The 23,060-nt window shown below is 31.8% G+C and overlaps 2 protein-coding genes across 2 annotated transcripts; both read right to left on the bottom strand.

Annotated features, from left to right (window-relative positions):
• Positions 1 to 9,494: 9,494 nt before the first annotated feature.
• On the bottom strand, positions 9,495 to 15,115 carry LOC114717759 (protein RETICULATA-RELATED 4, chloroplastic). The gene is made up of 8 exons (XM_028902955.1): positions 14,437 to 15,115; positions 13,662 to 13,730; positions 12,478 to 12,609; positions 12,321 to 12,374; positions 12,175 to 12,219; positions 11,082 to 11,221; positions 10,161 to 10,286; positions 9,495 to 9,890 (listed from the first exon to the last, which is right to left on the bottom strand). The coding sequence occupies exons 1-8, from the start codon at positions 14,992 to 14,994 to the stop codon at positions 9,854 to 9,856; spliced, it is 1,161 nt and encodes a 386-aa protein (XP_028758788.1). The 5' UTR covers positions 14,995 to 15,115; the 3' UTR covers positions 9,495 to 9,853.
• A 5,784-nt stretch (positions 15,116 to 20,899) lies between these two features.
• On the bottom strand, positions 20,900 to 22,771 carry LOC114717767 (uncharacterized). The gene is made up of 5 exons (XM_028902962.1): positions 22,590 to 22,771; positions 22,265 to 22,400; positions 21,780 to 21,948; positions 21,354 to 21,454; positions 20,900 to 21,132 (listed from the first exon to the last, which is right to left on the bottom strand). Exons 3-5 carry the CDS (start codon positions 21,875 to 21,877, stop codon positions 20,900 to 20,902), a joined length of 432 nt encoding a protein of 143 aa, XP_028758795.1. The 5' UTR covers positions 21,878 to 21,948; positions 22,265 to 22,400; positions 22,590 to 22,771.
• Between the last annotated feature and the right edge of the window lie 289 nt (positions 22,772 to 23,060).

Genomic DNA, 23,060 nt, shown 5'->3' on the forward strand with positions numbered 1-23,060 from the left:
AATATGGACATCGTTTGACGTAGGAATGAGGAAAAACTAAAAATAGCGGCATATATATTATATATGGGTAACAATTACTTAATATATTATATTATTCAATACTATTTCCGGTCCTTAATATAAAAGCTAGTTTGATTTTTAATTTAGTCCTAAACATAAGACCCTCAATCCACTTTATCTCTCATATTTATATATTTTTTCAAAAGTAGTCTTTATAGTGGTTACACATATTAAATGTTTTACCAAATGATACTTAATTAGTAAGGGTATTTTAAAGAAGACAACACCTATTTATTACAAATAACTAACTTAATTAATTTTTTTAATTTACTCAAATTAATCAACTATCTCTTATATTTAATATAAGAGGTAGTATTTCTCTAGATACTTCAAATTAGAATTAGATATTGTTGGTTCTTTTTCTCATCATACACATACAGATACCAACTAAATATCTTTATAGTCTCAGGATGTCTTCTTCTTCTTCTTTTTTTTTTGGCCTCCCCCAAATGATTTTGGTTTCTTCAATTCCAGGGAAGCGAATCTCCATAATTGCATAAAGCATACGACCTCCACCAAACACGAGGTTATATGCTTTATACAATTATGAAATATTAAATGCCCAACTTTTATTTCTAGAATCCGAGGTTGCCCCACTCTCTGATTTGTTCGTTAATCATCTTTCACTGAAAGACAACTTAACATATCGCTCTCAATTTAATTTTTTTATTTTATTACAATTTTTACCATTTAACTACTTTCCTTAATTAATATAAAATTATTTAACATATCCTTATAAGTAAAATTACAGGGTGTAATAGTCTGCTACTAATAGATATATTGTCCGAAAGGACAGAATCCCGTTCGCAAATTTGACAACATTTGAATTTCAACTATAATTATTGTCATCATACATTTCCTTGCTATTGTCGTCTTTTATAATACCTTGTTCAAAATTTCAGAATATTTAAATAAATATTTTCACATATACTTCTATTTAATTAATTTTCCCTAACTCCCAATAAATATGATGCCATCGATCATCATAAAGGAAAAAAAATTAATTAGGGGCAGGTTTGCAAAGAAAAAATATTTAGACATAAATAAATTCATTAATATCCCTAATTTTTACGATTGAGCATTGTATTTATATTTAAAGATGGAGAGGGTATATCACATAATTGTGCTGAAAAAGATTGCGTCAATATTTGTCATTTGAGCAAAGGCATTATTTGGCCTATTCCAAAAGGACGTTACATTGAAATGATCATTCTAATCAATCAATTAATTATGGCAAAATGATCCCTTACAGCCCTCTTTGACACACACACACACACACAAATCAATTAAATGTGATTAAAATGTAAAACCATCTCCCCAAAAAAAGAAATTCCCACATACATACGCGCAAATCTCACGTAATATACGATAAGTGCACGTATAAATAATATCATAATAATTAGACTATCATTCTTGTAAAAATCTATAATCTATAAATAATGTAAAAAATCTAACAAATTATTATATTATTTATGAATTATGAATAGTATGATTTATTTTTATCTTTTAAAACATACAAACAATTATCAATTCTCACCAATCTTGCTCAAATTTAATGGAACAACTCAATAGTATATATTATTGGCATGAATTTTTTTCCCCAGTAATTGGCATGTACTCAATTACTATAAAAGAGTTGATTATGGAAATAGTAGGACAATTATTGGATACTACATCTTTTCAACAACTTATACACTCTCTTTATTATAATGTAATTGTAAATTAGTTGTATATTTTTTCCCGATTCCATTTAATTACTTCAACATTTTTCATTGAAATTGAAGAAAATTTTAAAATTTAATAACTTTGTCTAAATTTTCTTAAAAAATTTATTTATTCTTCCTATATCAACATATATAATCAATGTAATACCTTAAGTGAAAAAAGTTCAATACCTTATGTAAAAGACCACAAAACCCATCCTCCAAATGCTTTATAAGTAAGACATAGGAATGGAATATAACTTGTTAGACTAAGACAACTCTTAATTACCATCTTTAATTACTACTACTATTATAGCAAGCATATTAATTAATTAGTTGAACTCATACTTTCTTATAAAATAAATTGGTTAATTAGTTGGATAAATTAAGTTTATTATATGCACAATTTGATTACATATACGAAGCAATTAAATATTTTCCTTTAGATATATTAATTGTCTTTGAAACCCGAAATTAACTAGTTAATTAGGTAATGATTAGAAGATCTCACAAAAAAAAAAGCATAATTAACTAGTTAATTAGGTTATATGGGTATATTTCAATCCCACCGGAAAACACATATTTAAAGTCTTCTCTAAATGATTTTCCTATTCCTGGTTCCGTCAAAGAATTCTAGTTAACCGATGATCAGTGGTCACTAGTAACCATAGACTCTATATTATATTCCGTCAACACAATTTAATTATCACACTAATTTGATTTATGGAAGATAATGTTTTATACACTTAAACATATCAGATTTTGGTCTTCAAACCAGGCCAGAACGTATTGTAGAAAAAAAAAATCAATGAAGGATATCACATTCAACTCAACAAACAGATTTGTACGTCTCATCAATTTACATTGTTAAGTCTTAAAAAATAGTCTCCCAAGTTCCATTGCTACACAGAAAATTAATTACATATATACATCAACAAAATATTCTATTCTCCCAGTTTTTCTTTTGGGTTAACGGTTATTTTTTTCCCCTGAAAGTATTCAAAAGTTTATGGGCATCTAGAAGTTTTTCTTGGCTCAATGTTACTTCCACTACAAAAAATTTGACTTTCGGTGGTGACATTTTGTCGCCACTAAGTCGTTGCCGTAATGACTGTGGTTGAAACTTATCAACGGTGACTTTAAAAGTCCTTTCAGCGGCAACATAAGGTGAAGAGTTTGATACCACGAAATGTTGCTACTGAAACGTAAGAATCAGCGGCGACATAAGTGTGGTTTCAATGACGACATTTTTGTCGCCGCCAAAATGTCACCACCGAAAGTTTAATTATTTTAATATGTTAATCATACAAATTTTTTTATTTATATTCCTAATAAATGTGATCATAAGTTTAATAAAAATAAAGTAATTAACTTACAAATATATTAAATAATAAGATTTATAACCATCAAAGTGTTTTTATGTCTTTAATAAAAATAAAAATTATTCAATTAAAAAATACATTATATAATGCAAAAGAACAATTACGTCGAGGGACCAAGACTAGGAACACTTTTAGGATGCCATTAAGCCAAAGAAGCATCCAGATAACCACAACTCCTTCACAAATACTTCTTGGCCAAAAATAACCCTTAACCATTTTCTTTTCTGTTCTTTTTATCCAAACGCATTGAAAAATACAGAACTTTGATCATCATCATCATCAAGATCAGACCTTCAATTCCTTGAACGTTTCTTTGTTCTTTTGAATGGAAAAGGATGTTATATATGGTGTAAAGGAATAGAATGAAAGTATATTATTGAATGAGCCTGAATAGTGCTGACGAACGGTTGAAACATTTGCCCTAATACCAACTTGCTTTGTTTGGCGTTTTCCGCTTTAATTCTTTAATCCCTTTTCTTTCTTTTGATTCCACTAATTAAAATCCATTTTGGCTTTTGTGTGCTTTTGCTTCTTCAAACTATATCACTAAGAACAACTTCAAGACCCACATAGTTTTATTTTTCCTCTCTAAAGAGAAAACGATGATCGATCCTTTCACTGCAATATTCTCTCTGTGATCTGTCTAAGCATATAACAATAAAATTAACTTCAAAGTTGGTCAAAGTGGGGGACTCATGCTTTCACCATATTCTCTCATCAAAGTTCGACTTTGAATGTCCTCATTCACCAAATTGAAACCCTAGGATTCTCAGAAATGGATGAGAGAATAAAAAAAAAAAAATTGGGGCGAGCCAAAGGAAAAAAAGGTTACTTATCCATCTGATCTAAATTTAAATAGATGTCAAATCTAACTAGATAAACATGTTGAGTTAAATTGTTAATTACTTTTTAAACTCTTACAAATTGAAATCATTGCATAGTTAGGAACTTGCGCTCGTAGACTCTCAGAGCACTTACTAAAAAAGTCAATTGGATATAAACGCAGCACAAGAGGCATGAGCACTTAACAAAATATTATAATTATTGGTTGATTAATTTATACAAATCTAAACGGTTAATTAATTCTTAATTATCCATAATGCAGTTTTATTAATTATTGACATGAACTTTTAATCAAAATCATCCTGTTTGTTATATTAAATGGGTTATTTTTAATAATATTGACAAGTATATTCTCCTTTTGACAAGTGTAGTTTTTCCTTTTTCTTTTTCTTTTTTTTTTAATTTCTATGAACTCAGAATTCTTCGATTGTAAATCATCCTTATTATGAGAGGTTAAACATCATTTTCAGTTTAATGGACACACACACACAAAAACACAAAGATGTTACAATTAATTAAATAATACAAGCTGCACGTGGATAGGGATGGTGAGTTAACAAGATGTATATTCCTAGGGTTCTCTCGACCAAGGAATACCTGTAAAGCAAGAGGATTCATGTTGCTGCTTTTGGAATTTAAAGAGAAAAGAAATAAAACACAAGACAAGAAGAATCAATCGTGGATATATTTAGAATTAAAGTATATAACTCAAAAGACTGTGCCAACTTTCCTCCAAAAACCTTTTCCTGTGATATAATGCAATATAAAAGCAAAGCTGATGTACGTCATATGTCCATCAACTAAAAGTATTCATAAGCTTCCCACTTTAGACTAGAGCAGCATTAAATTTAGAGCTCAACTTTTGCTTATTGACTAAATCATACCAGAATCTATCTAATTATATATGCATCACACACACAAACACAAATATATATATATATATATATATATAAACCCTACCCACAACCTATTGCCTCCCCTTTAGCAAGATATTACCTTTAAATAAAAGTATGTTCATATTAATTCACACACATATATAAGATATATCCCCTCGTTGTCTATGATGTTTTGTTTGTTTGGCCTCGATTTCGACTATCAAAGTTGATTATATTTCGCTTAAATATTGGAACCAAGTGATAAGAAATCTAATTAATACCACTTGCTTAAAAGCCATTTTTTTCCCATTTAGTTAAATATCATATAGAGAAATGAAATCTGTGTGACTAAATGGTTGGATATTGACTATAAATAAATATTGGGTTTGGTTAGTTAGTTGATAGTTACTAGTTCCTTCATATATAGTAACGGATAATTGCTTTAGATGTTGGAAGTTGGAATTGGAAACATGAATCCAATGATGAGAAAACAAGCTATAGGATGTATCAAGTGATATCTTTTCTGCTTTTATGATTGGAGGTAAAAGAATGCACGAACTCACATGAATCAAAAGATATCAATTAACGTAGAAATAAGTGCCATATGCTTTTCCCAATTTAACAGTATGTTTTTATTTATATATATAGAGCCAGATGTATCTGTATTTCTAAAGCAAAGCAAGGTAGTGACGCAAGTGGGATTCTCCTTCCCTACTTGTTACCATTTATTTATTACTTTCTACGATATGTATAGTAGTCTCTCACCATTTATTTATAAAAGAAGACTTTAGTAATAGCAACCTGAAAAAGCACACGATCCCTTTGTCTTTTTCCTGAGACCTCCTATAGGTTTTTCTCTTTTTCTCTCTCTTTTTATTTGCTATATATATAAGTATGAATTGTTCAAGGGTTTAAGATGGGTTTTAGTTTCATAAAACTCTCCTCATGAATTTAAGATTCTATGTTCTTTTGTCTTTGAATGGTTCTTCAGAAGCCTTTTGGGGTCGGGTTTTTATATAACTTGTCTCTTCTTCTTCTCTTATCAGTATCAGACGAATATTTAGAATATATCCTTAGTTTGATCTCCTTTTCCCAGAAATCCTGCTTTCTGATCAATTCTCTCAAATTTTGGCTCCCAGTGCTATTCAAGTGAAATCTTTTTCCTCTAAAGACAACTTCAGCGCCTCTGAGCACAAAAGAGATATATTCCCTGCGTTTTGAAAATTTCTTCTTTCAATTTCATATAGTGGAAAGCAAAGTCAAATATGGAGTATTCCCTACAGTCATAGAGTCATGCATTTGAAGAGAAAGTGATAAAATCCAGAAGAACCCTTTTTCTTGGTATCTGCTGAAAATTATGGCCCCTTCGGGAAGCTCAGCAACATCTTCAAGGGTGAAAACAAGAAGGAAACTAAAGCCCAGAAGATCCCATTCACTGAAGAAAAAGAAGCAAAATCAAAAAAAAGCAATATCAGAAGTGATGAAGAAGAAATGATTTCAGCTTCTCCTGCAAGCTGCTGCTCCAACAATAATGATCATTGCACACAGATATTAGAAGAACTTGATATTTCAGATGATGATAATGGATGTTCAACCCCAAAAGCTGAGAGATTTAGAATACCAGAAGTTTCAACATGTCCTCCTCCTCCTAAGAAGCCAAAATCCCTTTCCAATTTCTACAATCATCGATCACCGATTCCATTCTTTGCTTCTCCTGAGCTGGAGCTATTCTTCCTTGGTGCACTTCGAGATATTTCAGTTTGATTATTCCTGTTATAGCAATACATAAATATACTTGCACTTGTGTGTGTGTAATTATCATTCAGTTCTTAAATTGTGTTCTTGGTTTGTTTTGTTGTGAAAAGTTACCCGGGGGGGGGGGATAGTTATAATGCTTTACATATCCACAATTTTAAGACCTTGGTCATGATAGCTTCAGAATATATATAGCATTGTAGATTTCAAGTTCTTTTTTCTTTTAGTGTCCGACCTTCAGTCTAACCTTAGAAACCGAGAGAGTTTCATCAATATGCTTTGACAGTACAACGTTTAGATTTTGGTTCGGATGATCGCAGAAAGCAAAGCTGTGGTTCCACCTTCTGCTGCATTTTAAGAACTTGTACAGGATGATCTCATGAGTTTTTTACTTAAGTTTGTCAATTGGTCAACTTCATCTATTTATATGAATCTTTCGTTCGTCTCTGCAATAATAGAGCTTAAATTTTGTGTAATGTTGGAGATCGATGAACATAGTTGCTCTACGTGAACAATACTAAATTGTATTGTTTCAACGATTATAATATGATTCTGCACTTTATTAATCCAAACATATCTGCACGTGCGATAGAAAAGTTAAACTATAAATATAAAATTTCACAATCATGATTAAAAGAGGCTGGTGGATATGGGCAGTATAATTGGGTATAGTAATTGATATGGGCTTTGTCTTTTCTTTTGTGTGGCTGTGCTGGGACCTTGAGAGTTCTTGTTTGCACGTTTAATTTGCATGCCTCTTAATTAATTAGTGAAGTTTGACCTTGGCATTCATTTGGCAATGTATTTGTAAAATGCCTTCACTATTATTACCTGCCTCTTGCCCTCTAGCATAGAAGTAGAAATATTTACTGGAGGATAATATATATATATATACATAGGAAAATATAACTGCTTACAAATATTGCCATATGGGTTAACAGTGTAATTCATTTAAGTGACGTGGTTAGTGTGGAGGTTGGTGGCAGATATGGAATCCAATGCCCGCAGCTCTATGCTTCTATTGTCTAACCATACCAACGTCATTCACTTGGCTGTGCATCTTCATATGAATCCCATAAATCCCCCTGTGTGTAATATTATCTCCAACTCTAAATATAAAATTTAGTTTTTACTACTCTAACCTTTAATCCTTAATATAAAATCTAATTGGGAAGTTGGATTTGATAATAAATATAAGCCTTCAATCAACTTTGTCTCTCAAATTTATAATTCATTTTATTGTATCCTTGTTGATTATACATATTAAGGAATTTTCATCTAAGAGTAGTCATGATTAAAAAGAGTACTTTAGAGAAATCAACTTATATTTGTTACAGATAACTAATTCTTATTAATTTTCTTAATATACTCAAATTAGTTAAGTAGCTCTTATATTAAGGAATAATGAAGTAGTAGAATTGAATAGTATGTATTTGCACCGCAAACTAGATATTATATTTAGAAGAGAAGGTAGTATAAGACTTATAAGAAAGTATCTCTTTAAACAATACGGCTTAGGGGTTGTTTAAAATAACTTATAAGTAATTTTTTAATTGTGATTTACATAATAAGAGATAAGTATATGAAAGGAGTTTTATCTTAACTTATACAAACATGTTTATTGACCGTGGATCCAAACAAACCCTTACTTTAGACTGCGTGTAAAGCATATTACTTATTCTAATTTTATCTGAATAATCAATGCTTCATGAGTTTTATTGTCAAAAATGTTTTAGGGAAAGTTAATTGTTAACTATAATTGAAATAATACTAAAATCAATAGTACATTTTCTTCTTAAAAATACAATCATGATTTATTTTTAAGCTCACTTTATAGTAGTTGGGCCACTGTGTACGAATAGGATAATGGACCGAAAAGAGTGAGAGACAACTGTGGCTGTCCCCTATCGTTTATTATCGTACAAAGACCACCGCTGCCTGGCCGGGTGAACTTACACTTGGGATAAGCGTATAAATTATACAATACTACCTCCAGCACTTAATATAAAACTTAATTAATTAATTTAAAAAAATTATAAAATTTTAATTAAATTACTTTAAATTAAAGTATTTACATTAATTGTTTTGTTTCAAACTCATTTACATGATTTATAAATCAATATATAGTCTAATAATATATGAGTATTCTATGAAAATCACAACATATGATATAATTAAATAATTTTAGTATTTTTATTTTTTTAAATTAATTAGTTAGATTTGTATTAAAAATTAAAGTAGTATTTATCTTTTTTTTAATATATATTGATCCTTTTGAGGAAATTAAAAAAAAACCCGCCAACAACTTTTTAGTCCGCACAACTAAACCAGCAACCCACAAGGACTAGGCTAACCCACAATTATTTTTATTTTTTCAATTTTATTAATTATTACAATTATATTATTATATTTATATTCTACATAAAAAAATTTAAAAAAATCACATATCATTTATTTAGTATTTTAAATCAGCATTTGAAGAAAAAAAATAATTTTATTATATTCTGTTTATATTGTATAAAAAAATTTAAAAATTTAAAAAAAAAAATAGTTTGCTATCCATCACCCCGCCATTTTATGAGGCCCATACAGCCAAATCCTAATCCATCCTGAGCCAGCCTACACTTGCAAGTTTGCACATATTACCACCCCTAATTTCACTATGCATAAAATTTGCATAATACCAAGCTTTGCATATATAAATATTTATCCAGTCATTCTTACTAATAAAATTTTTAACAGATGGCTTATTTTTCAATTTTTTGCATGTTTTTCTCAATAGGAATTCAAGCTGAATGCAAGCACGGTAGCAAGATAAATATATTTATTAAAATTAAAAATCATTCCCCTTCAAATGACTGACAAAATATTCATGCTGGAAAGAGTAGGTTTCTTATTGGCCGTTAATTTTGCAACATCCATATTATGCATAGACTCAAATTACGTCCACCAACTTGAGTCCAATGTCATAATCTAAATCCGCAGACTTAAGTATATGAAAGGGAGGATGGCACAGAACCTAAACCTCTAGCCTAATACATCCTACAATAAAACATCCCAATCAAAACACTTTACTTTCTCTCTCTCTCTTTTTTGAAAAATTAAAAGTAAAAAAAAATCCTTTTTGTGTTCTGGCCTGCGCTTTATAATATCCTAAAACGAAACACGTGTAATCAACACACAAACACAGAGAGAGCAGCCTAGAAGAATTCTGATATTCTAAAGCAGGTAAAGCCTACTGAATTCCAATCCAACGAGCATAATCCACCCACCTGCACCACAAAGTCGCAACACATGAGCTCCTCCCAACAAATAAAGCTTTCCCCAAAAAAAAAAAAAGTTTCTTCTTTTTTTGCCCCGCAAGCATATCAGCAAAAGGATTTTTTGATGTACTTTCAGTCCTACATATTATTCTCTAGAGCAAGCGTATCAGCAATGAGAGATTGGTCTCGCAAATCTGTTGAAAATCTTGACCAAGAGGTAAAGCTCTCCATATGAAAATGAGGTAAGAAGAGAAAAATTAAAGGGAAGATATTCCTTACAGTAATGAACCAAGGTATGTATTGCCCGTCCGCACAGCAAAGCAAAGTGCACTGAGTGCAAGCTTATGCTGGTGTAGCAAAGGCTCCAAAAGCCGCTGTTCAATTATTCCAGCAAGAACTTGATACCTAATATGACATAATCAATTTGTTAATTACATATTCTAAACAGAGAACACACACACAGATATATCCAGTCACTGGTGCTATGAACAGGCTACCACATTTCTTTTTTCAGTGTAACCAAGTGACCAGCCCACATAGCAAAAGCAAAAGCAAAAAAGTGCATTTCCTCTATACCATGAGTTTTCTGCCATAGGAGATGCACCTAGAACTTCCTATGATTGGATATATATAATTCTTACACATTCCAATTGTGAATGGGTGGCTCATGATTTCTTTTCTTTTCTTTTTTAGGACCAAGACAAAATCCAAGGCTAAAAGACACGTTATATCTACCAGGTCCAATCAGTAACATAAGAAGGTCACATAGACATAGCAAAATTCATAATGTTCTGAAAAAAATATAGAACTTTAAAAGTGAACTATCAAATTGAAAATTTTGAACATAACATAGCTTTTCTATCAGAGCAATTTATCATGGTGTATTGAGTTAATACATCAGTCATTCAAGTAAAATTAAGTAAGTAACATGACTGCAGCCGATAGAAAGAATACTGATTTTTTTTTTTTTTTGGACCATCGAATACTGAGTGATGCTCATGTGGTCAGCAATCCAACAAGATTTATTTGAATTTCTTACACTTTTTTTTTTTTGCATATTATTTTCCCAATGCCATGCCCGGTGCATATCTCTGTAACTAGTAATTTCAATGAGATAGAATTTCCAAATGTTACATTAATTATTAGAAGCATTATCAGACTCTAGACCATAATCCCCAATAAATTTACCATCTTTTTTACCTGAGATTGCTGGAAACTGCCATATAGACACCATAGGCTGCACTGGTGGATAAAATTGGAACATTTTCAACTTCCCCAGCAGAAGACTTATCAACAGCCTTCTTTGCATTAATCAAGGCATTTGTCACAGCTGTCCCAACCTGAATGAATACAAAAAGTAATGTGTCAGTGTCCATACCCAAGTCCACTTCAACTCAGAACAGTTTAGGGAAAAAAACTGAGAAGAGATTAATAAAGAAAGCTACAAAATATCAATCCTTGACAGCCTCTTTTCCCAATATCACTCTAAAGAACAAATTACTGAAAGATTTAGGGTTGCATTTGAACGCATTCAGAATTATTTATACTAGATGTATACCATGCATGGCAAATCAGTCCTCCCACTCAGGGAGAATGAACACCTTCTATTTGGTCTAGAAGGGATATAAGCATAACTATATAGAGACAGGGCCACCATATAAATTATTCAAATAAAGGAATATGTTCATTTTATCCACATATACATTGACTAGCCTGGGATTTGCCCCCTATTCATAGCATTAGTCCACTGATGAAAGATTCTATTCTATTGGCGTTATTAGTTCAACGATGATTAATAAATCAACAAGGGGTGCTACTCCCAATATTTACATTGTTGAGTGAATTATCTTAATCATGTTTACACTCTCATTGCATGCTACAACTTTCAACAGACAGGAAATGGACGGGGCCATGTGATGAAGGAAGACTCGTCCAGTATAATGATAAGGATGAAGGCAATGGACTCCCAGCAGTCCAGATGCATATCACTGACAGCCAGATGCATAAAGCATCACTAAAGTGTACAAAATAATGGATAGCCATCGAGAATTATTTTTTAAATACAGGCAATAACAATCAAAATCCCAGCTTTTTTTCTGCTCTTTATCATACTTGAATTCATACAATACTTAGTTCTGGCTAGAACCACACAATGTTTACCGCAAATGAGAGGGCCAGATCAATCAACCCATGTAAATCATAGGCCAGATACAATCAAACAATGCCCAAACTCTAAATGGCTTATCTTTTCAAACAAGAAAGAGTTAAATCTCCCATAAAGATAAGAACTAACCAGTGACGAAGCAGTTCCCACAGCAAAAAGCTTTGATCCATTACGCTGTGCCATGGGGAAAAAATCATATAGAAAAGTAAGTATTAGAAGTATATAAGAGGATGAAATTACAAGCTGCAAGACACAGATTACCAAATGGTACATACCAGAATTGCGCCAACCCTTTGTATTAAGGAATATGATGTTCCGGAGAGAGCCACCTGCAGGTAAAAAAAAATGTTTTCGACAACCAATCACTGACAAAAATTGGCAGAAATGAACTGTATTAAGTCTAAGCCATCAATCCACATGAAATATAAAGACCTGAAATGCATTGTCAGGGCAGTTGTGGAAAAACTTTGCAATTGGTCCTGCATTGATTGCAAGTGCTGGTCGAAGAGATACAGTAGGTGCAGGCAGATAAACCAGCATGAAATCAGCAAGAATGGCCATGACCTGATGTTAAGAAGTAAGAGGTAAGTTACGCAATTAAATTAACAGATATTTCACAGAGTGTAATATCCTCAATGAACTGACGAAAGGAAAAAAAAATGCAAGGTACAAAATGTAGACACACACACATATCACACATTAAGTTCAGATGTTAGTATAAAGTTATCTTCAACGAAAGAATAGTCCTTTAGCCAAACAAAGAAAATTCACTTTCAGAAAATGTAAACAACGGCTGAATACATTCGTTTTCAATGTTACTAAACAATCAAGAAATATAACGCACCATTCTAAGTTGTCAGAGATCATTATTGTGAGGAAACCTACTCAAGCATAAAATTTCATCAACAAGGCAAAAGAAAAAAAAAAAAAAAAAAGCTCGATATTTGCTTTCAATTGCAATGTTGTTTCACCTTTATCACATATATTGACCTTGCATTGATTCTCAACATTGAACAAATGAGAAATTATTGAAAATTCATAGTGAAGGTAATGAATAATTTATTTTCTGTACAGTTGTATGAATGGTGATCAAGCCAGACACAACGTACTGAGAGGTGTCAATAGAATCCCCTTTCACTACACTTCCTCTTGTCTACCTAATTTGTAGAACCCAAAAAAAGTAGATAAGTTGGTTGTTTATAATTAATATGCAGAGAATGTGTGACACTATTCCAAAAATAACCATTCATTTAATTATTAAAATTTGAAGGGCAGAGATAAAAATGGCTCAATAAATAGGGATATTATGGAAAGGAAAATATTAGTATGGGAGACAAAAGGGAATGGTCCCTTGTATTTAAGACCAAACCGAAACCCTCAAATGACCTTAAATTTAGAATCGGAGGCAGTGAATATATATCCATTGAAAAAGGGCTCTAAGCGAAAAAATAAAAAGACCAGGAAATGTATAAGTGTATTAAAGGCAGTTTATAACCAGGTAGTGGTGTTGATCGTGTTGTTGCCCCGAATGAACTATTCAAAGGCGTGCTGTAACCAGAAAGATAGCAGAACAGTATTCAGACTAATTAGCAATAATGTAATGAGAATGTTCATACCACGTCAGCAAAAACAATTTCCAGCTCATCGAAAAATTTTTCTCTGCGTCGCTCATACTCAGCAGCAGTCTGAGAAATAGAACCAAGGAAACAAATAAGTAGATGGACGCTGTCAATTAGCACATGCTTAAAGAGAGGGGGAAGGGAAGAAGTATACCTCGTCAATTTGTCATAATTGTTTCATAAGATAATTTCTCTGGACTGAGATGTTGTTTGATAAATCATATGGCATCTAACTCTTAGAGTTTTTAGTTTTAACCATCGAGAGTCGTTTTAAAGTCGAATGAGTTATTGAGAATATTTAAGTCATTAATTAATTTCTGTGAGAACACATGGACAAGTAAGGAATAGCATATCAGCGTATACAAATGAATGTTCTTGATCTCTGTTTTATCCTGCATCTTGTCAGCATTTGTAAATTTTAATTCCATGCTTTCCCCTTGGAAAGGGACGTCATAAAATGAAAAAGCTTAGGCTCGAAGACTAAGGATTATTTTGAAACTACACATGAATTTCCTCATCCAAACAACCAAGAGATCTCATTCACACCTAAACTAAAACAGCTTTAATCGTGACAAGAAAAGCCAGCGTACATAACAAGCCTGAAAGAATCTCTGCATGTTATTTGACAGAATCCGCAAAAAGTCAACAAACAAAGAAAAAAGCTGCGAAACCACATATCTTAGAAGCAGAACATTTAAAAGTACTACACATTTGCGTTATATTCTTCCACCCAAGTCCCCATACGATCAAATCAAACGCAGAAAACACAAACCTTGGTGAACATGCCAACACCGCACTCCATGATGACTTTGAACAAGAACAGATCATCCGCCAAAAGACGCTCTTTGAAGCCACCAAATTGAAGCAGCCATCTGAAAAAAGGAGACTTCTCGAGCTCCAAAAACCGAGACACAACCGAAGCAGGAATCCTGCCATCCTTGATCGCCGTCGCCAAGTCCTTAGGCAAACTCTCCAGCGACCTCCCTACCTCCGCCAACACCAAAATAGCCTCATTCTTTTCATTATCATCCCCAGCATTGCCGCCATCATCTCCGCCGCCACCTCCAGAGAATCCACCTCCTCCGATCCCGCCGCCGCCGGTGGTCACAGTGACAGTGGGGGAAGAGGAAGAGGAGTAGAGAACAAAAGGCAAGTTCCTGCGCTGGCAAGAGAAAGATGAGGAAGAAACGAGTGGCGGAGAAGGGAGAGAGAGGCGGAGGTTGAGGAAGGAAGAGGAAGGCAATGAAGAAGAAGAAGAAGAAGCAAAGGTATGAAGGTTACAAGAGGAGGAAGAAGAGAAGGAAGGAGAGAAGCAGAAGGCGATCGACATTGTCGTCTCTTTGCTCCTTCTTCCTCTCTTCCCTGTGTATGTCTGTGAGAGTATTTCTATGTGAATTAAATGGGAGGAAATAGTTGGCGTTGAGCCGTTGGGAAGGGGGCGTTACTTCTTAGGACGAGCTCACCAAAGTGGTTTTAGGGGTTCCTGCGTGAGGGATTCTCCATTTCCATCCTCCCTTTCTAGCGCGTGGCTTCACGCCCACAGGATTTTCTCAATAGATTCCTCCTTGTAAAGTTGCTGGAAAATGTCCCACTCAAAATGTACACAAGGACTTACCTCAACAGCTCTTTGTTAATTATGTGTAAATATTTGATGTTTTAGACAACTAAAGATGAACTGTATATCCGGAAAAAAAAAAGGATAGATTGTATACAAGATAAATATATAATTTTATTCTAATCTTATTTCTCAAGTATACCTCGCACTTCAATTTTTTCAGGGGATGCACTTGAAAAATAAAATTGCATATTTACACTTATACATAAATAGAGAAAAAAAATGCGCCAATTGATAATTGCACATATGGTTTTTTAAACAAATTTTAAATACCTATGCTCAATAAATTTTGTAATGAGGAGTTTTTTAGCACTTTTTTTTCTAAATTCTTTATTTATTATAACATAGGAAATTTCTTTTTTAAGAAAAAATATCGTAATATAGAAAATTATAAATATAATTATCAAAGTCAGATTTTAGCCACAAAAATATCTTTCTCTATTACTGTCTGTCTTTTTCTCCCCAACTTATTGGTATCTTTCTTTCCAAAATTCATATATAGAAATATATATATATATATATATATTTATATGAATTGCGAATATTGCCTTTTTATGCTACTTTGGAGACCATATCCTCTTTAGTATTGTTTTCATTTGTCTAGTGTGAATTTTTTTTTTGGTTGTCCAAATGATCTCATGATAAAGAAAAGACAATTTGTACTGCCAAAACCGTATGTGACCTTGTTATTTATTTATTTATATAAAATATTCTTTTTTATCTTGATACTATTAGAATAACCAAAATTATTCTCAAGAGATAAATAGAGAGAATCAAATTCCCTCCTTTTGATGATTGGTTTGCTATTGTAATTTATAAATATAATAGATTTAATAAAATTTATGTTAATTATTTATGATTATGCATTTTGTATGATATGGTCTACTTTAATTATTTTTTACAAATTTACCTTGCAAATGGTAGGAATTAAAATTATGGAATGAGAAATGAAGAAGAAATATAGAGAAATAATGAAGACTAGAAGTCTCAAATTTTGCGGTGGATTTTTTTTGGGGGGGGGTTTCTTTTTTTGAAAAAAAAAGGGAAATAAGAAGGAAGATGAGAGTGGGAAACACGCGTGGTAATACGCGTGAATGGCCGCCAAAGGTCAAAGGGGTTGGTGAGAGAGAAACAGAAGAATTGTCCGGCGAGCTGAATCTTCAATCTCAATAACATAAATACCAATAAAGAATCTTTTATATATATACAAATAAAGAAAGAATCTTTTATAGTTTAACTCACGCAAGTTTTGCTAATTTATCATTTAACTCCTATTAAGAAAAAAGCCTATTTGGCTCAGAGTTTGGAGGGCAATAAATTATTATTTTTAAGTAGAAACGTGTTTGAAAATTTTGTGGTATTTGGATTGGGGATTGAACAATCTGACTTATACATTAAAAGTTATAATAAGTTATAAGTAAAAATTAGCTATTAGATCCGTTTCGATTAGTGATAGAAAAAGTAACTTATTTTCAACTTGACTTCTAAAAAAAGTTAGATTAAGTAGAAAGTGAGATTCGGTAATATGATTTATGTTTAGATTAACTTTTGTAAAAATTAGTTTGTAAAGTAAAAAATTGTTTGGATTATGATTGAATAAGTGAATTTAGTTTATAGAATAACCAAAATGGTGTGACTTCTATTAAATAATAAAAAATATTAAAGTATGAATTTACAAAATATAATAATTTAATAAAGTTATATTTAATGAATAAAATATATTTAAATTAGAAATTATAGTAATGTGAAAATTTTCGAACCAAATAATATTATATAATTAATTAAATGATATACTCTGCATAATTTTTGTAAATATAATATAAAAATTAAAATAAAAATATTATAAAAACGATTAAAAATTATTTTCACTAAAAATAATATTAAAAATAAATAACTAAAATTGATTGGGAAACACAAAAAATATAGAGAGAAGCATAAAAACAATATAAGGATAAAATGTCTTTTAATTCCAAAACCTATTTTGTATAAGTCATAAGTAAGTTTTAGGTGTTTTTTTGCAGTCGTACTTAAAAAAGTAGCTTTTGACTTATAGGTCAGATTAGCCAAAAACTGTGACAAATAGCTTTCAAATTTGCAAACTGACTTATCATACTACTACTTTTACCCCCTTCAAACGCTTTGCCAAAGAGGCTGACTTATGGCTTTTGAAACATGGAAAGAGAAAAAAATTAAGAAATTTACTACCTCATTTGGTTCTTATTATAAGTTTCAAATAACTAATTTGTAGAGAATGAAAAATCAGTTAAATTAGTTAAAACTAATAAATGTTAGAAATATACTTTTGTTTTTAAATATTCCCTTATAATAAATGGTAAAAAATAAAATAAAAATATATGAGATCAACAAGAGCTTATAAATAATTTAAAATTATAATATTATGTAAATTGATAATTTTTTATTTTTTATTATTTAATTAAAGTCTTACTCATTACTAATTTTACAAACTAAAATTACTTATTCAGTCATAATCCAAACAACTTTTTACCCAATCTAATTTTACAAACTAACTTTTATAAAATCCAATCCAAACATAAGTCACATCACCCAATTTCACTTTTTTAAAAGTCAAATTGATAATAAGATACTTTTCTAATCGCCAATCAGCTAATCCAAACCGCCCCTATATTGGTGTTTGTTTTGTTAAACATATTGATAAATCCATGAAAAATTATGCACTATTGTCTTACATCTTTTTGGTACAATATTTTATCCTTTTTTCTGATACTGTTTTGAATAATATGACTTACATTAGTTCACAAATATCTCTTGTCTAATATTTCTCTATTTTGATAAGTCACTTTTAATTAATTTACATAAATTAATTAAAATTAGTTAATCTTCTTAAAAGTTAAAATTATCTAATTTTTCAAAGCAAAAATAACTTTAATGTTAAAATCAAGTATGGTTTGCTCATGTATTGATTTCATGTGAACACAGGAAAAAGTGCTCTCGAATTTTTTTTTTTTTTTGGCCTTGAAAAGTGCACTCGATTTAGCTAGTTTTATAATTTTCTGTTCAATGTTTTTACTTTTTTGTTGAGCCGCCTTCTTTTCATGAGTTGTTTGGACTGAGTTCACATATGCCTATTATGATGGGCCGGTCTTTTTAGGATGTAATCTTTTTATTTTACTTTAAATAAAATTTGTCTTTTAATAAAAAAATTAACTAGATTTCATACAATTTTTTATTTTAAGAATATTTAAAAAAATTTCGGAAAATTTTAATATAGAAAAGTACAATGATCTAGAAGTTTTTTAAATTATTACGCGTCACATGCCATCCCGATCTTAGGGGACAAAAAAAAAAAAAAAGAGGTGAGGAGGGAGCCAAATGGTAATGTAACAAAAAGACAGGGGCATGGATGAAAACTTCTATTTGTCGTGGAAGCCAGCAACGTGCAGACTGCAGACAATCATGCGTTGTAAATTGTCGGGATATCACCGACACGCGTGCGCGCGAGCATTCGGTTTATTCCCCAGATTCTTGGGAAGTCCTATTCAAACACAAAGGCGATAAACGAGAGAGTAAATAGCAAGTAAATCAACAAAATTATCAACTTCTCTCGTTTCTGCTGGTTCTCCAATATAAATTGGAAAAATGAAATTAAAAAAAAGTTGAATATTATAATATTTTAATTTAGGCATCTAAGATTTCAAAATCTCATAAAAAGAAGTTGTGTTTGATGTGGTATTTTGTAAATATAGTCAAATGATTAAATGGCCTTGTATCAGTTTTTTTTTTTTAAAAAAAAGCTGTTAAATTTGTTATTACCATTATATTTTTTATCATTTGCTGTTTAGCACTTGTCATTACTAACTCACAACTTATTAATAAATAACTTATCATTTCTAGTATATTTCTTATTATTTGTTGTTCAACACTTATTCATAATATTTTGAAATCTTAGGCATCTGAATTAGAATATTGTAATTTTTAACTTTTTTTTAATGTCATTTTCCTTCCCTATTATTCCTAGGAAAAATCTGAGATGGAGACTCAAGATAAAAAGGAGGAGAAAAAAGAGAGTTAAAGGACAGATCCGAATTGATTGAAGATTAGCAAATCCATTGCCTATTTATTTTGGTATGTATTTTTGTACAACTAAATGTCGATCTCAGGTATTGCATCATAAAATCGAAAATAAACCATGTTAATTTTTTCAGAAAATAAACCACGTATTCATAACTTATAGATAATGTAGTTTATTATAAATTGGATATTCCTTTATTCTATTTACTATCTCCGATCGTTAATATAATGACTAATTTGAGTAGATTAAGAAAATTACTTAAATTAATTATTTATAATAAATAGATGTTATATTTCCTAAAATATACTTGTTAATCAAATGTCTTAGCTAAAATTAGCATTATCACAGGAGCTATTTTGAAAAAATGAATAAATATAGAAACAATGGATTGGGATATTATATTTAGTACTAACATAAAAGTCACATAAGTTATTATATTAAAAACAGAGGTAATACAAGATAGAGGCAAGATTTTTTCTTATCTATTTATAAGTCACATCATTAATTTTTTATATGAATATATAATTTTTTTTTTATTTACCACATTAACTGTTATTTTCTCATAAGTATATAATTAAATAAAGATAAAGTTTAAAAAAATATAAGATTAAGGTCCTTATATCTTGAAAGCATCACGAAGGACCATCCATCACACCTCTTGAAAGTGTTTTTTTTTTTCCCGTCTAATATACCTGAAAAATTTTATTTCAAGTATTTCTATCATGAACTATCACCCACCATTGATTTGATCGTTAAAGATACTGATCAAACCGTATAATTTAATGGTCATATTTAGTGATGGATAATGATCAGGGCATATTTGCCACGAATAAAAACTAAAAAAAAAAAAAATTAGATGCTGACTACTCTTTTATAAATACTTTTGGAGTATTTAAACACTTTAACTCAAAAATGTTAAATATTAAGATAGTATTAATAAAATTTAAGATTTTTCTTAATCTTGGTAAAAATAAAAAGTACGACAGGAGTATATTTGATCACGATTGATTAACTGAATGTTGCCTCATCTTACTCATGAACTTTGACAGCAAAAGCACAGAAAGCAGCCTTTTACACGTCTGAAGTAGCATGATGTGCATCAAGCCAATTTGGAACTTACATAGCATGGGCCAGAAACAAAAGCAATATTATTGTAACAATGCAAAGATTTTGATTGAGATATTGTTAATTAATTAAGTACACATATAGACCACAAGACATCTATTGCGGGGCGAGTACAAGGTTGAACAGCAGAGAATCTCCCCACATACGCATGCATACATACATACTACAAATCCCATCAGGATCTTGAAAAATTCTAGTACTTCTTATGCCTTTGAGTTCCTCTCCTCTTAGATTTGAGGCCTTTATTCACAAACTTAAATGTCCTAACCATCTTAAGGTCATGAACTTTGCTGCTATGCTGATTGCCATGCCTAATGATAGCATTTCTGTTTCCATCATGATGGAGATTACCAGCAATGTGGTTCCTCTTCTCGTCATATTTATGGCTAACATCTGCTTTGATTCTAAGTCGGGCTCGCTGTTTTCTTGGCCTCAAGGAGTTTCTCAAGTGAGAGCTTTTATAGTTTCTCCTCCTACGAGAGAACGATCGATTCGCTTCTTCGGATCCTCGACCATAATAGGAAGGGCCTTCATCACTGTAATATTGTTCACTTGTGTTGTCAAACCTTTCCCTTGATGATCTTCTTCTTCTTTTGAGGTTGCATAACTTGACACACAAGAAAGTGCAAGAACGCTCCCATAGGTGGAACCAACAAGACAAGCATGCACATATCGATCTGCAAATGGTCACCCCAACGCATGCACATTTGGCCAGTTTATATAATAGGTAAATGAATAAACCAGCTGCAAAATGGGAACAAAAACAAGAAAAGACTAAAGGGTAATGCTCATTTTCCGCCATTTTAAACAAACTGATGGGACATCGGAATAATAGATGTGTGTGTGTGTGTGTTGTTGTCCCAATTGAAATCACTAGACAGTTCAGAAGAAACCTCACCAATGTAAACCAGAACCAGTACCAAGGCCAGCTTCAGCAAATTGGCAATGCAAAAATGTTCGATGTAACACATGAGATCCCATGTGGGTCGGCAAGTTGAACTGAAAAACATATCCCAACGGCATTATATGAAAGAGGAACTTAAGAAGTCAATTGAAAAAAATAAAAAACTCTTATTAAAGAGAGATCTTTAAGTGAACCTGGTGTGTCACATTTAAGTAAGGAAACCAATCAAAAAATGGTCATATTCAAAGGTTTTTTTTTTTTGGTGGCTTTGTACTTACATATTTACACATTTGTTTATAATTGTCCTAGGTTACTCTATTTACTGAAACTGCAGTATCATGCGTGTGACTAGGAATTAAGATTATTTGATAGTTAGTTGTCTGTGGTTCTATAATGCAATAAAGTGAATATTGCTTTTACCTGCAAGACTTTCCAGAAAGGAAATCAACTGGGGAGCCAAAGATTTTGCCGAGAACATTTCCGATGCCTGAAGCAAAGGATTCAATAACGTTGCCCATCGATTCAGACAAGAATTTCAAGAATCAGAGGTTGTGTGGTTCAATAACTGATCTGCTTCCAATTCCTGAAACTTTTAATTGTGAAACAAAGAGCTTATAATTCAATGCTTTGCTGAAATAGAATGAACAGAAAGAAGAATGAGCAAATTGAATTTAGTGTCTTTTGCCAATCCTTCGAAGCATTGCAAATTGCCAAACTCAAAGAAGGACGTGGACTGCCAAAGATTTTTCGGCAGCACATTTCTATCCCCCTTCACTCCTCCAATCTCTTTCCCTCATCTCAATTCTTCTATAATTTACTGATCCCATCATCCCAATTAAAAGAAAGGCGTGAATCTTCTCCACAAGAGGGTCAATAATTCGAAGTTTTAAATCGCAGAATCTCACCTTCCAAGTTTCAAATACTTCTTTCTCACTTGTCGAACTTCATTTCTCCAAAAATCTACTTAAATTTTTGCTGCATACACAAGTAATCGCTTCAACATTCTACTCCATTTCAGCACGATAGATGGGTGTCCAAACCCTGGAAAGAACAGAACAGAGTTTACAAACAGACTAAACACTAATGTAGAATAACTAGAACTCTCTTTGGCATCTTCGGTGTACCACTTCAACACTGGAAACATTTCCAACCCAAATCCTTCGGTTAACCTCCAGAATTCAAACAAAATTCAGAACATTCAAACATGAAAAAGTAACTTCAACATCTTACCTTCACAAAAACACTTCCAAATTGTCTATCTTCCCTCACACCAGAACCTTGAATTTTTCACGCCTGGGCATTCAGGGGACGACGGCAATGAAAGGCCGCAGAGGAGGCAACAGGTTGAACGAGGAACGACAGTGGAGTACGAGGGACAGCGACAGACACAAGGGGCACGGGATGAGGGGGATCAAGGTTGAAGCAGAGGACGTTCACGGTCCGGAGATTGTCCAGGACTCAACCGCTCCATATAATTCTCACCAGTTTTTTTTTTTTTTCCCAAATGATTATTATCTACTCCTCCGTTCCTTAATATAGGACCCAATTATTGAGTTGGTTTTGGTCTTAAATATAAGACCCATTTCTCATATTTATCAATTTTCTCTAAATTACCCCTATAGATAGTCCCTCAACTATAGTCAAGTAAAAGAACAAAAAGAGGTATTAAGAAAGATGATTATGGTGTTTTAGGAAAGATGT

Source organism: Neltuma alba, unplaced genomic scaffold, assembly GCF_004799145.2.
Source record: "Neltuma alba isolate B1F8T4 unplaced genomic scaffold, ASM479914v2 tig00011775_pilon, whole genome shotgun sequence".
Lineage (NCBI taxonomy): Eukaryota > Viridiplantae > Streptophyta > Magnoliopsida > Fabales > Fabaceae > Neltuma > Neltuma alba.